The sequence below is a fragment of the Ranitomeya imitator genome, chromosome 2 (genome assembly GCF_032444005.1).
Source record: "Ranitomeya imitator isolate aRanImi1 chromosome 2, aRanImi1.pri, whole genome shotgun sequence".
NCBI lineage: Eukaryota > Metazoa > Chordata > Amphibia > Anura > Dendrobatidae > Ranitomeya > Ranitomeya imitator.
Window position 1 is genome coordinate 397807828 of NC_091283.1, and position 13757 is coordinate 397821584.

The 13757-nt window shown below is 45.5% G+C and overlaps 1 protein-coding gene across 1 annotated transcript in view; it reads left to right on the forward strand.

Annotated features, from left to right (window-relative positions):
• The window catches only part of LOC138664150 (oocyte zinc finger protein XlCOF22-like), a 121573-nt gene that overhangs the window by 22361 nt on the left and 85455 nt on the right, over positions 1-13757 (forward strand). Inside the window, exon 6 of the mRNA XM_069750593.1 lies at positions 10392-10482. Within this exon, the coding sequence (XP_069606694.1) occupies positions 10392-10482 (91 nt within the window). The remainder of the gene's footprint in view (positions 1-10391; positions 10483-13757) is intronic.

Below are 13757 nucleotides of genomic sequence, written 5' to 3' on the forward strand. Positions count from 1 at the left end.
AGTTCTTGTCTGATTATCGGGAAGTATTCGATGAGCCCAAGTCCAATGCCCTACCTCCGCATAGGGATTGTGATTGTGCTATCGATTTGATTCCTGGTAGTAAGTTTCCTAAGGGTCGACTGTTTAATTTATCTGTACCTGAGCACGCTGCTATGCGGAGTTACGTAAAAGAATCCTTGGAGAAGGGTCATATTCGCCCGTCGTCATCGCCATTGGGAGCAGGGTTCTTTTTTGTGGCCAAGAAGGATGGTTCGCTGAGACCTTGTATTGATTACCGCCTTCTAAATAAAATCACAGTCAAATTTCAGTACCCCTTGCCGCTGCTATCTGATTTGTTTTCCTCGGATTAAGGGGGCTAGTTGGTTCACCAAGATAGATCTTCATGGTGCATATAATCTTGTGCGTATTAAAGGGAACCTGTCACCCTGTTTTTTGAGATTGAGCTATAAATACTGTTAAATAGGGCCTGCGCTGTGTGTTCCTATAGTGTATGTAGTGTACCCCGATTCACCACCTATGCTGAGAAATAACTTACCAAAGTCGCTGTTTTCGCCTGTCAATCAGGCTGGTTAGGTCGGGAGGGCGTGGTGACATCGCTGGTTCTTCCTCAGCTTTACGTTGGTGGCGTAGTGGTGAACAAGCAGCGCGCGATCTGCGCTGTAATCCCTTGCATCGGTGGGGGCGGCCATCTTCCTGGGGCCGTGTGTGCGCAGATCGAGTGCTCTGCTGCACGGGGCTTCAGGAAAATGGCTGCGGGATGCCGCGCGTGCGCATTAGAGATCGCGGCGGCCATTTTCCCAAAGCCGAGTTTGCATCTCGGCTTTGGGAAAATGGCCGCCGCGATCTCTAATGCGCACGCGCGGCATCCCGCGGCCATTTTCCTGAAGCCCCGTGCAGCAGAGCACTCGATCTGCGCACGCGCGGCCCCAGGAAGATGGCCGCCCCCACCGACGAAAGGGATGACAGCGCAGATCGCGCGCTGCTTGTTCACCACTACGCCACTACGCCACCAACGTAAAGCTGAGGAAGAACCAGCGCTGTGAACACGCCCTCCCGACCTGACCAGCCTGATTGACAGGCGAAAACGGCGACTTTGGTAAGTTATTTCTCAGCATAGGTGGGGAATCGGGGTACACTACATACACTATAGGAACACACAGCGCAGGCCCTATTTAACAGTATTTATAGCTCAATCTAAAAAAACGGGGTGACAGGTTCCCTTTAAACGGGGCGATGAATGGAAAACTGCATTTAATACGCCCGAGGGCCATTTTGAGTACCTAGTTATGCCATTCGGACTTGCCAATGCTCCATCAGTATTTCAGTCCTTTATGCATGACATCTTCCGAGAGTACCTGGATAAATTCATGATTGTATACTTGGATGATATTTTGGTCTTCTCGGATGATTGGGAGTCTCATGTGAAGCAGGTCAGAATGGTGTTCCAGGTCCTGCGTGCTAATTCTTTGTTTGTGAAGGGATCAAAGTGTCTCTTTGGTGTTCAGAAGGTTTCATTTTTGGGGTTCATTTTTTCCCCTTCTACTATCGAGATGGACCCTGTTAAGGTCCAGGCCATTTATGATTGGACTCAGCCGACATCTCTGAAAAGTCTGCAAAAGTTCCTGGGCTTTGCTAATTTTTATCGTCGCTTCATCTGTAATTTTTCTAGTATTGCTAAACCATTGACCGATTTGACCAAGAAGGGTGCTGATGTGGTCAATTGGTCTTCTGCTGCTGTGGAAGCTTTTCAAGAGCTAAAGCGTCGTTTTTCTTCTGCCCCTGTGTTGTGTCAACCAGATGTTTCGCTTCCGTTCCAGGTCGAGGTTGATGTTTCTGAAATTGGAGCGGGGGCTGTTTTGTCGCAAAGAGGTTCTGATTGCTCGGTGATGAAGCCATGCGCCTTCTTTTCCAGGAAGTTTTCGCCTGCTGAGCGAAATTATGATGTTGGCAATCGAGAGTTGCTGGCCATGAAGTGGGCATTCGAGGAGTGGCGTCATTGGCTTGAAGGAGCTAAGCATCGCGTGGTGGTCTTGACTGATCACAAGAACTTGACTTATCTCGAGTCTGCCAAATGGTTGAATCCTAGACAGGCTCGTTGGTCGCTGTTTTTCTCCCGTTTTGACTTTGTGGTTTCGTACCTTCCGGGCTCTAAAAATGTGAAGGCGGATGCCCTGTCTAGGAGTTTTGTGCCCGACTCTCCGGGTTTGTCTGAGCCGGCGGGTATTCTCAAAGAGGGAGTAATTGTGTCTGCCATCTCCCCTGATTTGCGGCGGGTGCTGCAAAAATTTCAGGCTAATAAACCTGATCGTTGCCCAGCGGAGAAACTGTTTGTCCCTGATAGGTGGACGAATAAAGTTATCTCTGAGGTTCATTGTTCGGTGTTGGCTGGTCATCCTGGAATCTTTGGTACCAGAGATTTAGTGGCTAGATCCTTTTGGTGGCCGTCTGTCGCGGGATGTGCGTTCTTTTGTGCAGTCCTGTGGGATTTGTGCTCGGGCTAAGCCCTGCTGTTCTCGTGCCAGTGGGTTGCTTTTGCCCTTGCCGGTCCCGAAGAGGCCTTGGACACATATCTCTATGGATTTTATTTCGGATCTCCCCGTCTCTCAAAAAATGTCGGTCATTTGGGTGGTTTGTGATCGCTTCTCTAAGATGATCCATTTGCTACCCTTGTCTAAATTACCTTCCTCCTCTGATTTGGTGCCATTGTTCTTCCAGCATGTAGTTCGTTTACATGGCATTCCAGAGAACATTGTTTCTGACAGAGGTTCCCAGTTTGTTTCGAGGTTTTGGCGAGCCTTTTGTGCTAGGATGGGCATTGATTTGTCTTTTTCCTCGGCTTTCCATCCTCAGACAAATGGCCAGACTGAACAAACCAATCAGACCTTGGAAACATATCTAAGATGCTTTGTTTCTGCTGATCAGGATGATTGGGTGTCCTTTTTGCCGTTGGCTGAGTTCGCCCTTAATAATCGGGCCAGCTCGGCTACCTTGGTTTCGCCGTTTTTCTGCAATTCTGGGTTCCATCCTCGTTTCTCTTCAGGGCAGGTTGAGTCTTCGGACTGTCCTGGTGTGCATACTGTGGTGGACAGGTTGCAGAAGATTTGGACTCATGTAGTGGACAATTTGACCTTGTCCCAGGAGAAGGCTCAACGTTTCGCTAATCGCAGACGCTGTGTGGGTCCCCGACTTCGTGTTGGGGATTTGGTTTGGTTGTCATCTCGTTATATTCCTATGAAGGTTTCCTCTCCTAAGTTTAAGCCTCGTTTCATTGGTCCGTATAGGATTTCTGAGGTTCTTAATCCTGTGTCTTTTCGTTTGACCCTTCCAGATTCTTTTTCCATCCATAACGTATTCCATAGGTCATTGTTGCGGAGATACGTGGCACCTATGGTTCCATCTGCTGATCCTCCTGCCCCGGTTTTGGTGGAGTGGGAGTTGGAGTATATAGTGGAGAAGATTTTGGATTCTCGTGTTTCGAGACGGAAACTCCAGTATCTGGTTAAGTGGAAGGGTTATGGTCAGGAAGATAATTCCTGGGTCTTTGCCTCTGATGTCCATGCTGCCGATCTTGTTCGTGCCTTTCATATGGCTCATCCTGGTCGGCCTGGGGGCTCTGGTGAGGGTTCGGTGACCCCTCCTCAAGGGGGGGGGTACTGTTGGGAATTCTGTGGTCGAGCTCCCTCCTGTGGTCACGAGTGGTACTTCGGCTGATTCTGTCTATGGGCTTCCGTTGGTGGATGTGAGTGGTACTGCGGCTTCTGAGTTTCCTTCCTCAGGTGATGAGGTTAAGTCGTTAGGTGCTGCTCTATTTAACTCCACCTAGTGCTTTGATCCTGGCCTCCAGTCAATGTTCTAGTATTGGTCTTGCTTCCTCCTGGATCGTTCCTGTGGCCTGTCTATCCTGCATAAGCTAAGTTTTGCTTGTGTTGTTTTTGTTTGCTATTTTTTCTGTCCAGCTTGCTATATTGGTTTTTCTTGCTTGCTGGAAGCTCTGGGACGCAGAGGGAGCACCTCCGTACCGTTAGTCGGTGCGGAGGGTCTTTTTGCCCCCTCTGCGTGGTTGTTTCTAGGGTTTTGTGTTGACCGCAAAGCAATCTTTCCTATCTTCGGTCTGTTCAGTAAGTTGGGCCTCACTTTGCTAAATCTATTTCATCTTTGCGTTTGTATTTTCATCTCAACTCACAGTCATTATATGTTGGGGGCTGCCTTTTACTTTGGGGTATTTCTCTGAGGCAAGGTAGGCTTATTTTTCTATCTTAGGGCTAGCTAGTTTCTCAGGCTGTGCTCGAGGTGCATAGGTCTGGTCAGGAGCGCTCCACGGCTGCCTCTAGTGTGGTTGGATAGGATTAGGGATTGCGGTCAGCAGAGTTTCCACGTCTCAGAGCTCGTCCTATGTTTTTTGGTTATTGTCAGGTCACTTTGTGTGCTCTGAACTTCAAGGTCCATTGTGGTTCTGAATTACCTATTCATAACACTTGGCTTTTTGACTCCGTTTCAGTTTGTCCTTATTGTACCGTATTTAGCCCGTCCTGGTTTACTGATCCCTTGCTATGTCCTGACTATCCATTCTGTCTAAATCCTTTTGTGCTGTTGTGCTCTGACTTGGTTTTCCTGACCTCGCTCTCGCCACTAGCTGGCTTCTGTTCAGTTGCTCTGTGTGTGCAGTCTGGCTTCCCTACCAGGCTCCCCCTGGTGGAGGTTGCGCTGTACTGCATTGCAGCTGCATGACACCAACATCACTGAAGGGGGGCTTAACTGCCTCCTCTCGAAATCGCACCTCACCACCTGTGCGCTCAGCCCCATCCCATCCCACGTCCTCCCCAACCTCACCACCACTCTTATGCCATCCCTAACCCACCTCTTCAACCTATCACTAACTTCTGGCACCTTCCCTTCTGCTTTTAAACATGCCACAATCACACCTATCCTTAAAAAGCCAACCCTCGACCCAAGCGCTATGTCCAGCTATCGCCCATTATCGCTGCTCCCATTCGCTTCCAAACTCGTGGAGCAGCATGTCCATGCTGAACTTTCCTCCCATCTCTCATCTAACTTGCTCTTCGACTATCTACAGTCTGGTTTCCGCCCCATCACTCAAATGAGACAGCCTTGACCAAAATCACTAACGACCTACTTACAGCCAAAGCTAACGGACAATACTCCTTCTAGACCTGTCCTCTGCAATCTCATTAAGATGATTCTGATGCCTAAGATACTGTATGTTCTCCATAACTCACCTATCTGGATACCACGTGTAAAATTCAAATTGATTAACTCTTTATTTAGAGGCCTGGTGTGGGGGAGGCAACACCCGCAAATTAGATTGGAGACGCTTCAACGCCCTAAGGACGCGGGAGGCTTGGCTTTACCTAACCCTGAAATATATTTCTTGGCGGCCCAATGTCAGCATTTAAAGGGTTGGGAACATGAGTCTTCTACCAATATAGCACAACTTTTGATAGAAAGGGTGGTGAAGAGAAGTCCGGCGGTACAGTGTCTGGAAGATGGATCCCTAGGGATACTGGGGAAGAAATACCCAACATTATTTCTGATATATAAAGTATGGGGGAGAGTTAAACAAATTTGCGGGGTTGCTTGTCTGACCAGGTTGGTTTTCTCCGCTGTGGTTTAATAATAATCTACCGGAGTTTTTGGCGATGGGACAAATACCAGAAAGACAAGCCAAGGGGGATCCGGTATGCCTGTCATATTTTAGAGCGACGGGAGTTGAAATCCTTTTCCCAGCTATAGTCGAAATATGGTCTTAAGGCATCTGGGGGGTTCCAATATGCACAAGTACGGCATGCGTTTGTGGCCCAGAATGAGGGGGATTGTTTCCAAATTCAAAACGACATAGTATTAGACTACATCTGTGGAGTTGGGACAACGAGGGGTGCTATTTCATCTTTATATAAGGATCTGCTTCACACTCACCTATTAGAATATCTGATTGGTGCGAGGGCTAAATGGGAAAGAGAGCTGGGTCGTTTAGAGGATGAAACGTGGGAGTCTGTATTAGAATAGATACCGAAACTATCACTGAATGAGCCGTATAGGCTCTCCCAGCCTTATATTGTACACAGAGTGTATAGATCCCCGGATGTCCTGTATAGAGCTGGGCTGAGAGCTGACTCGGAATGCCCTAGATGTAGGAATGATATTGCTGAAATGTTTCATATGTTATGGTCATGTCCGAGATTGACTGCTTTTTGGTTGGTGGTTGTAAGCCGGATAGAAGGGGCATACAGATGTGTAATTCCAAGAGAACCTTTGGTGTGCGTGCTGGGGTACGTGGAAGAGATAACTGTGGATAACAAGCTGAAAATAGCAATCGCTAGACTACTATACATGGCTCGAAAGGTCATAGCCAAAAATTGCTTCAAAGAAGAACCTCCCTCGAGGGGAGAATATCTTAAATATGTGAAGCAGGTCATTACCCTTGAAAAAGGTGTATATCGGAAAAGAGGGAAGATGGGCCTGTTTGATAAATTGTGGATGCCCTGGCTGGATCTAGGCTAGGGGAGGCTAAGAGAAGTTAGGCCTGAGGAGGGTTCGCCTATATATTTATGGTGTACTCGTGTACAAATAAAAGTTATTATATATGGATAACGTATATAATACTACAGGATATGTTAAGAGGAAGGCGTGAGCTGTCTAAAAGAGGAGGGGGGTGGGATGGGTAAGGGAGGGTTAAGAGTGGGAAAAATGGAAATGTATACCTTAATGTGAAATGTTTTATTGTACTCTTATATTTAATAAAAAACATTTGAGTTAAAAAAAAGACCTGTCCTCTGCCTTCGACACAGTTGACCACTGCCTCCTACTACAGATCCTCTCCTCCTTTGGCATCAAAGACCTCGCCCTATCCTGGATTTCCTCATACATTTCCAACCGCACATTCAGTGTCTCCCACACTACCTCCTCATCTCATCCCACCCCACCCTCTCTCTGTTGGAGTCCCCCAAGGCTCTGTTCTAGGACCCCTACTCTTCTTAATCTATACACTTGGCCTGGGACAACTCATAAAGTCTCATGGATTCCAATACCACCTTTATGCTGATGACACTCAGATCTACATTTCTGGCCCAGACGTCACCTCCCTGCTATCACTTTATCTAAAAAACTAATTAAAGCTGCCAAAAAGGAAACAGAGAAGCACATTGCTAAGGAGAGTAAAACTAATCCCAAACTGTTCTTCAACTATATCAATAGTAAAAGAATAAAAACTGAAAATGTAGGCCCCTTAAAAAATAGTGAGGAAAGAATGGTTGTAGATGACGAGGAAAAAGCTAACATATTAAACACCTTCTTCTCCACGGTATTCACGGTGGAAAATGAAATGCTAGGTGAAATCCCAAGAAACAATGAAAACCCTATATTAAGGGTCACCAATCTAACCCAAGAAGAGGTGCGAAACCGGCTAAATAAGATTAAAATAGATAAATCTCCGGGTCCGGATGGCATACACCCACGAGTACTAAGAGAACTAAGTAATGTAATAGATAAACCATTATTTCTTATTTTTAGGGACTCTATAGAGACAGGGTCTGTTCCGCAGGATTGGCGCATAGCAAATGTGGTGCCAATATTCAAAAAGGGCTCTAAAAGTGAACCTGGAAATTATAGGCCAGTAAGTCTAACCTCTATTGTTGGTAAAATATTTGAAGGGTTTCTGAGGGATGTTATTCTGGATTATCTCAATGAGAATAACTGTTTAACTCCATATCAGCATGGGTTTATGAGAAATCGCTCCTGTCAAACCAATCTAATCAGTTTTTATGAAGAGGTAAGCTATAGACTGGACCACGGTGAGTCATTGGACGTGGTATATCTCGATTTTTCCAAAGCGTTTGATACCGTGCCGCACAAGAGGTTGGTACACAAAATGAGAATGCTTGGTCTGGGGGAAAATGTGTGCAAATGGGTTAGTAACTGGCTTAGTGATAGAAAGCAGAGGGTGGTTATAAATGGTATAGTCTCTAACTGGGTCGCTGTGACCAGTGGGGTACCGCAGGGGTCAGTATTGGGACCTGTTCTCTTCAACATATTCATTAATGATCTGGTAGAAGGTTTACACAGTAAAATATCGATATTTGCAGATGATACAAAACTATGTAAAGCAGTTAATACAAGAGAAGATAGTATTCTGCTACAGATGGATCTGGATAAGTTGGAAACTTGGGCTGAAAGGTGGCAGATGAGGTTTAACAATGATAAATGTAAGGTTATACACATGGGAAGAGGGAATCAATATCACCATTACACACTGAACGGGAAACCACTGGGTAAATCTGACAGGGAGAAGGACTTGGGGATCCTAGTTAATGATAAACTTACCTGGAGCAGCCAGTGCCAGGCAGCAGCTGCCAAGGCAAACAGGATCATGGGGTGCATTAAAAGAGATCTGGATACACATGATGAGAGCATTATACTGCCTCTGTACAAATCCCTAGTTAGACCGCACATGGAGTACTGTGTCCAGTTTTGGGCACCGGTGCTCAGGAAGGATATAATGGAACTAGAGAGAGTACAAAGGAGGGCAACAAAATTAATAAAGGGGATGGGAGAACTACAATACCCAGATAGATTAGCGAAATTAGGATTATTTAGTCTAGAAAAAAGACGACTGAGGGGCGATCTAATAACCATGTATAAGTATATAAGGGGACAATACAAATATCTCGCTGAGGATCTGTTTATACCAAGGAAGGTGACGGGCACAAGGGGGCATTCTTTGCGTCTGGAGGAGAGAAGGTTTTTCCACCAACATAGAAGAGGATTCTTTACTGTTAGGGCAGTGAGAATCTGGAATTGCTTGCCTGAGGAGGTGGTGATGGCGAACTCAGTCGAGGGGTTCAAGAGAGGCCTGGATGTCTTCCTGGAGCAGAACAATATTGTATCATACAATTATTAGGTTCTGTAGAAGGACGTAGATCTGGGTATTTATTATGATGGAATATAGGCTGAACTGGATGGACAAATGTCTTTTTTCGGCCTTACTAACTATGTTACTATGTTACTATGTATATGTTACTATCCAGAATCCCGGAGTGTCTATCAGCCATATCCTCCTTCTTCTTCTCTCGCTTCCTCAAACTCAATGTGGACAAATCTGAACTCCTCATCTTTCCTCCATCTCAAAGATCTTCCTTACTTGACCTATCTATCACTATTAACGACATCACGCTTTCCCCCGTACTGGAAGTCCGCTGCCTTGGAGTAAACCTTGACTCTGCCCTGTCCTTCAAACCGCACATCCAAGCTCTTTCCACCTCCTGTCGCCTCCAGCTCCAAAATATCTCCAGAATCCGTCCTTTCCTCAACTGTCAATCTACTAAAATGCTTGTGCATGCCCTCATCATCTCCCACCTTGACTACTGCAACATCCTTTTCTGTGGCCTGCCTGCTAACACCTTTGCACCTCTCCAGTCCATCCTTAATTCTGCTGCCCGACTAATTCATCTCTCTCCTCGTTATTCCTCCTCTTCCCCCCTCTGCAAATCTCTTCACTGGCTCCCATTCCCTCTGCGTATACAGTTCAAATTACTTATACTAACCTACAAAGCCATCCATAACCTGTCTCCTCCATATATCTCTGAACTAGTCTCCCAATATCTTCCCTCACGTAATCTCCGGTCCTCCCAAGACCTCCTTCTCTCCTCCACACTTATTCGCTCCTCACCCAACCGCCTCCAAGACTTCTCCTGAATATCCCCCATCTTCTGGAATTCTTTGCCCCAACACGTCTGACTATGAACCGCATTCGGATCCTTCAGACGGAACCTGAAAACCCACCTCTTCAGGAAAGCCTACAGCCTGCACTGACCCCGCTGCTTCCTGACCACTACCAAAGCTACCGCCTCACCAACACCAGAGCTCCTGCAACCCTCAACCTATTGTCTCCTTCCCCACCATCCTATAGAATGTAAGCCCGCAAGGGCAGGGTCCTCTCCCCTCTTTACCAGTCTGTTATTGTTAGTTTGTTTACTGTAAGTGATATTTGTATTTTGATGTAACCCCTGCTCATATACAGCACCATGGAATCAATGGTGCTATATAAACAAATAAATAATAATAATAATAAAGCGCAGACAATTTTAAACTTGATTTTTGTCCTAATTTGAAAAAATCTATGAAAGTGCATTTTTAAGCTGCCATGTGCGACCACAAGAATTGTATTCCAGTGAGTTTGCAGTTAATTTCTGTTATTTTTTATGTCACTTCTTGGATTTATATAGAAGACCTGCAGGTATTTGATAACTACTGCTATCACATCATTTTGGACATCTTGATAATTTATGATCATTTATGTTCTAAAAACCTCTGTTCTGTTCAAAAACATTTCTTGTGACTTCTCCATCTGTCTGTAACTTTTACAATCTGTGTTTCAGAGTAAGGATCTGAACCACATTAATACTACAGTGAAATGTGTGAAGTGTGATGAGCTGTGTGAGGAGGAATTTCCTATAGATTACTATCCAGGTGAGTGATAATCCATTAAGGTCAGATATTCACTGGCTGCATCAATTATATCCAGAAGTACAGAAATAAGTGAGCACCAAAACATTATTTGAAAGGGGGCCGTGAGGAAACCGCAAGTTAAATATGCTTTATTATTAAAAAAAAGGCTTTATCTCCAAAGTTTGCAAGATCCTTCCTTTTCAATTATAGATTTTCCAGTCTTCAAGATAAAATAGTTTCCCATTAGTTCTCTTATAAACCATAATTTCTTTGACCTCAGCATTATGACCAGAAGAGGACTCTGAAGAGGGACTTTTAGAGAAACTGTTGATAATCAGTGGCTTTGAGGGGTTGTCCGGGACTTGAATTTTGATGGCCAATTCTTATCTCTGATCAGTGGGGGTACAACATCCTGCACCCCCGCCAATCAGCTGTGTGAAACCCACACTGATCAGACATTGATGACATATCCGAAGAATAGGCCATCAAAGTCTCGGACAACCCATTTATGAAAAGAAAAAAATAAGGAGTTTGCAAATAAGTTAAATATGTAGCGTGTAGCACAGCAGATTAGCCTGTTTGATATGTTTTGCATTAAGCCAACCTTTGTCTCAAGGCTGAAACTGGTTGACCCATTCATCTTAACTTGAACTAAGCATGATAAATTGAAAAGGAATATAAATTGACCTGCAATCATTTCAAAGAAATCTTAAAAGAACTTTGATGACAATGGTGTGCACATCAATCAGAGGCAAAATGCAATGGTATTGGTGATGAAAGATGCATTTAAATCTGGGGCTGCACAGCTACATGTTATGCGTGACAAGACAAAAACATTTGTGCAACATACCCGCGATTTGTTGTTACATTGACTTTTTGAGCCGACATTTGCTTGTAAACAGCCTAAAATTCAATAGGTTTGAAGTGTTTGCGACGGTTCCAACACAATGTCACGTGCAACCTCACAAATGTCATATTGATCAACAATTGTCATTGTGTAGCCACAGGCATCAGTAAGAAGATCCGTTATAAAAAGTGTGCCATTCCTTAAGGTACCGTCACACTGAACGATATCGCTAGCGATCCGTGACGTTGCAGCGTCCTGGCTAGCGATATCGTTCAGTTTGACAGGCAGCAGCGATCAGGATCCTGCTGTGCCATCGTTGGTCGGAGCAGAAAGTCCAGAACTTTATTTCGTCGCTGGACTTCCCGCAGACATTGCTGAATCGGCGTGTGTGACGCCGATTCAGCGATGTCTTCACTGGTAACCAGGGTAAACATCGGGTTACTAAGCACAGGGCCGCGCTTAGTAACCCGATGTTTACCCTGGTTACCAACGTAAACGTAAAAAAAAACCAAACACTACATACTTACCTTCCCCTGTCTGTCCTCCGGCGCTGTGCTTCTCTGCACTGTGAGCGCCGGCCAGCCGGAAAGCAGAGCACAGCGGTGACGTCACCGCTGTGCTTTCTGGCTGGCGCTCACAGTCAGTGTAGAGAAGCACAGCGCCGGGGGACAGACACCGGAAGGTAAGTATGTAGTGTTTTTTTTTTTTTTACGTTTACGCTGGTAACCAGGGTAAACATCGGGTTACTTAGCGCGGCCCTGCGCTTAGTAACCCGATGTTTACCCTGGTTACCAGGGGACCGGTATCATTGGTCGCTGGAGAGTTGTCTGTGTGACAGCTCTCCAGCGACCAAACAGCGACGCTGCAGCGATCGGGATCGTTGTCTGGATCGCTGCAGCGTCGCTAAATGTGACGGTACCTTTTAGAATCTGTACACTATCACCAAAAAGGCTGTATAACTAGATCAAATAGAGAATCAAGAACAGGAAATGGAAGGTACAAGTTGTGGAATTTTGGTAAGAACTGTCACACAGGTCAAAAGAATGACATCACATCCCAGAATCATTGCTCTGGGAATCTGTAGCCCAATGTTTAAACTCTGAGCAATACTCCCAGAACAGTTTTAGTCTGCTCACTCTGCTTTTGTCATCAAAGATTTCTTCAGATAACATCTAGGTAGATACAGGAGGCATTGAAGATCCTCTTGCAATAAAGAAATAGCAAATTTAGTATATTGTTGGTGAGGAGCAGAAGTTGTAAAGTGGAACTTGAACTAACATTTACAACTTCAATACAAAAACACACATTTCTTTCTAACTCCATAAGAATGATCAGATAAATTTACCATTCTTTCATGAGCATTAGAAGGGTTGTCTCAAGTTGTCCATTAAGCAGCTCATAGCTCTGCAGTGGCCTTTTTTTCCTGGTTGCTTGAGTAAGTGTTTTGGTCAGGCCCTCTGTCCCCTTTACACATTATTAATATTATTTATTATTATAGCGCCATTTATTCCATGGCGCTTTACATGTGAGGAAGGGTATACATAATAAAAACAAGTACAATAATCTTAAACAATACAAGTCACGACTGGTACAGTAGGAAAGAGGACCCTGCCCGCGAGGGCTCACAATCTACAACGGATGGGTGAGGTGAGGGTAGAGCTGGTCGTGCAACAGTTTGGTGGATCGGTGGTTACTGCAAGTTGTAGGCTTGTTGGAAGAGGTAGGTCTTCAGGTTCTTTTTGAAGGTTTCGATGGTAGGCGAGAGTCTGATATGTTGTAGTAGAGAGTTCCAGAGTAGGGGTGATGCGCGAGAGAAATCTTGTATGCGATTGTGGGAAGAGGAGATAAGAGGGGAGTAGAGAAGGAGATCTTGTGAGGATCGGAGGTTGCGTGCAGGTAAGTATCGGGAGAGGAGGTCACAGATGTATGGAGGAGACAGGTTGTTGGATGGCTTTGTATGTCATGGTTAGGGTTTTGTAATGGAGTCTCTGGGCAATGGGGAGCCAGTGAAAGGATTGACAGAGGGGAGAGGCCGGGGAATAGCAGGGGGACAGGTGGATTAGTCGGGCAGCAGAGTTTAGAATAGTTTGGAGGGGTGCGAGGGGAGGCCACAGAGCAGGAGGTTGCAGTAGTCGAGGCAGGAGATGATGAGGGCATGGACTAGGGTTTTTGCAGATTCTTGGTTTAGGAATGTATGGATCCATGAAATATTTTTGAGTTGAAAGCGGCAGGAAGTGGAAAGGGCTTGGATATGCGGTTTGAAGGAGAGATCAGTGTCAAGGGTTACCCCGAGGCAGCGAGCTTGTGGGACTCGGGAGAGTGGGCAGCCGTTTACTGCAATGGATAGGTTCGTTGGGGGGGGGGGGGGGGTCGCGTGAGATGAGGGAAAGATGATGAATACTGTTTTGTCCATGTTAAGTTTTAGAAATCTAGCAGAGAAGAAGGATGA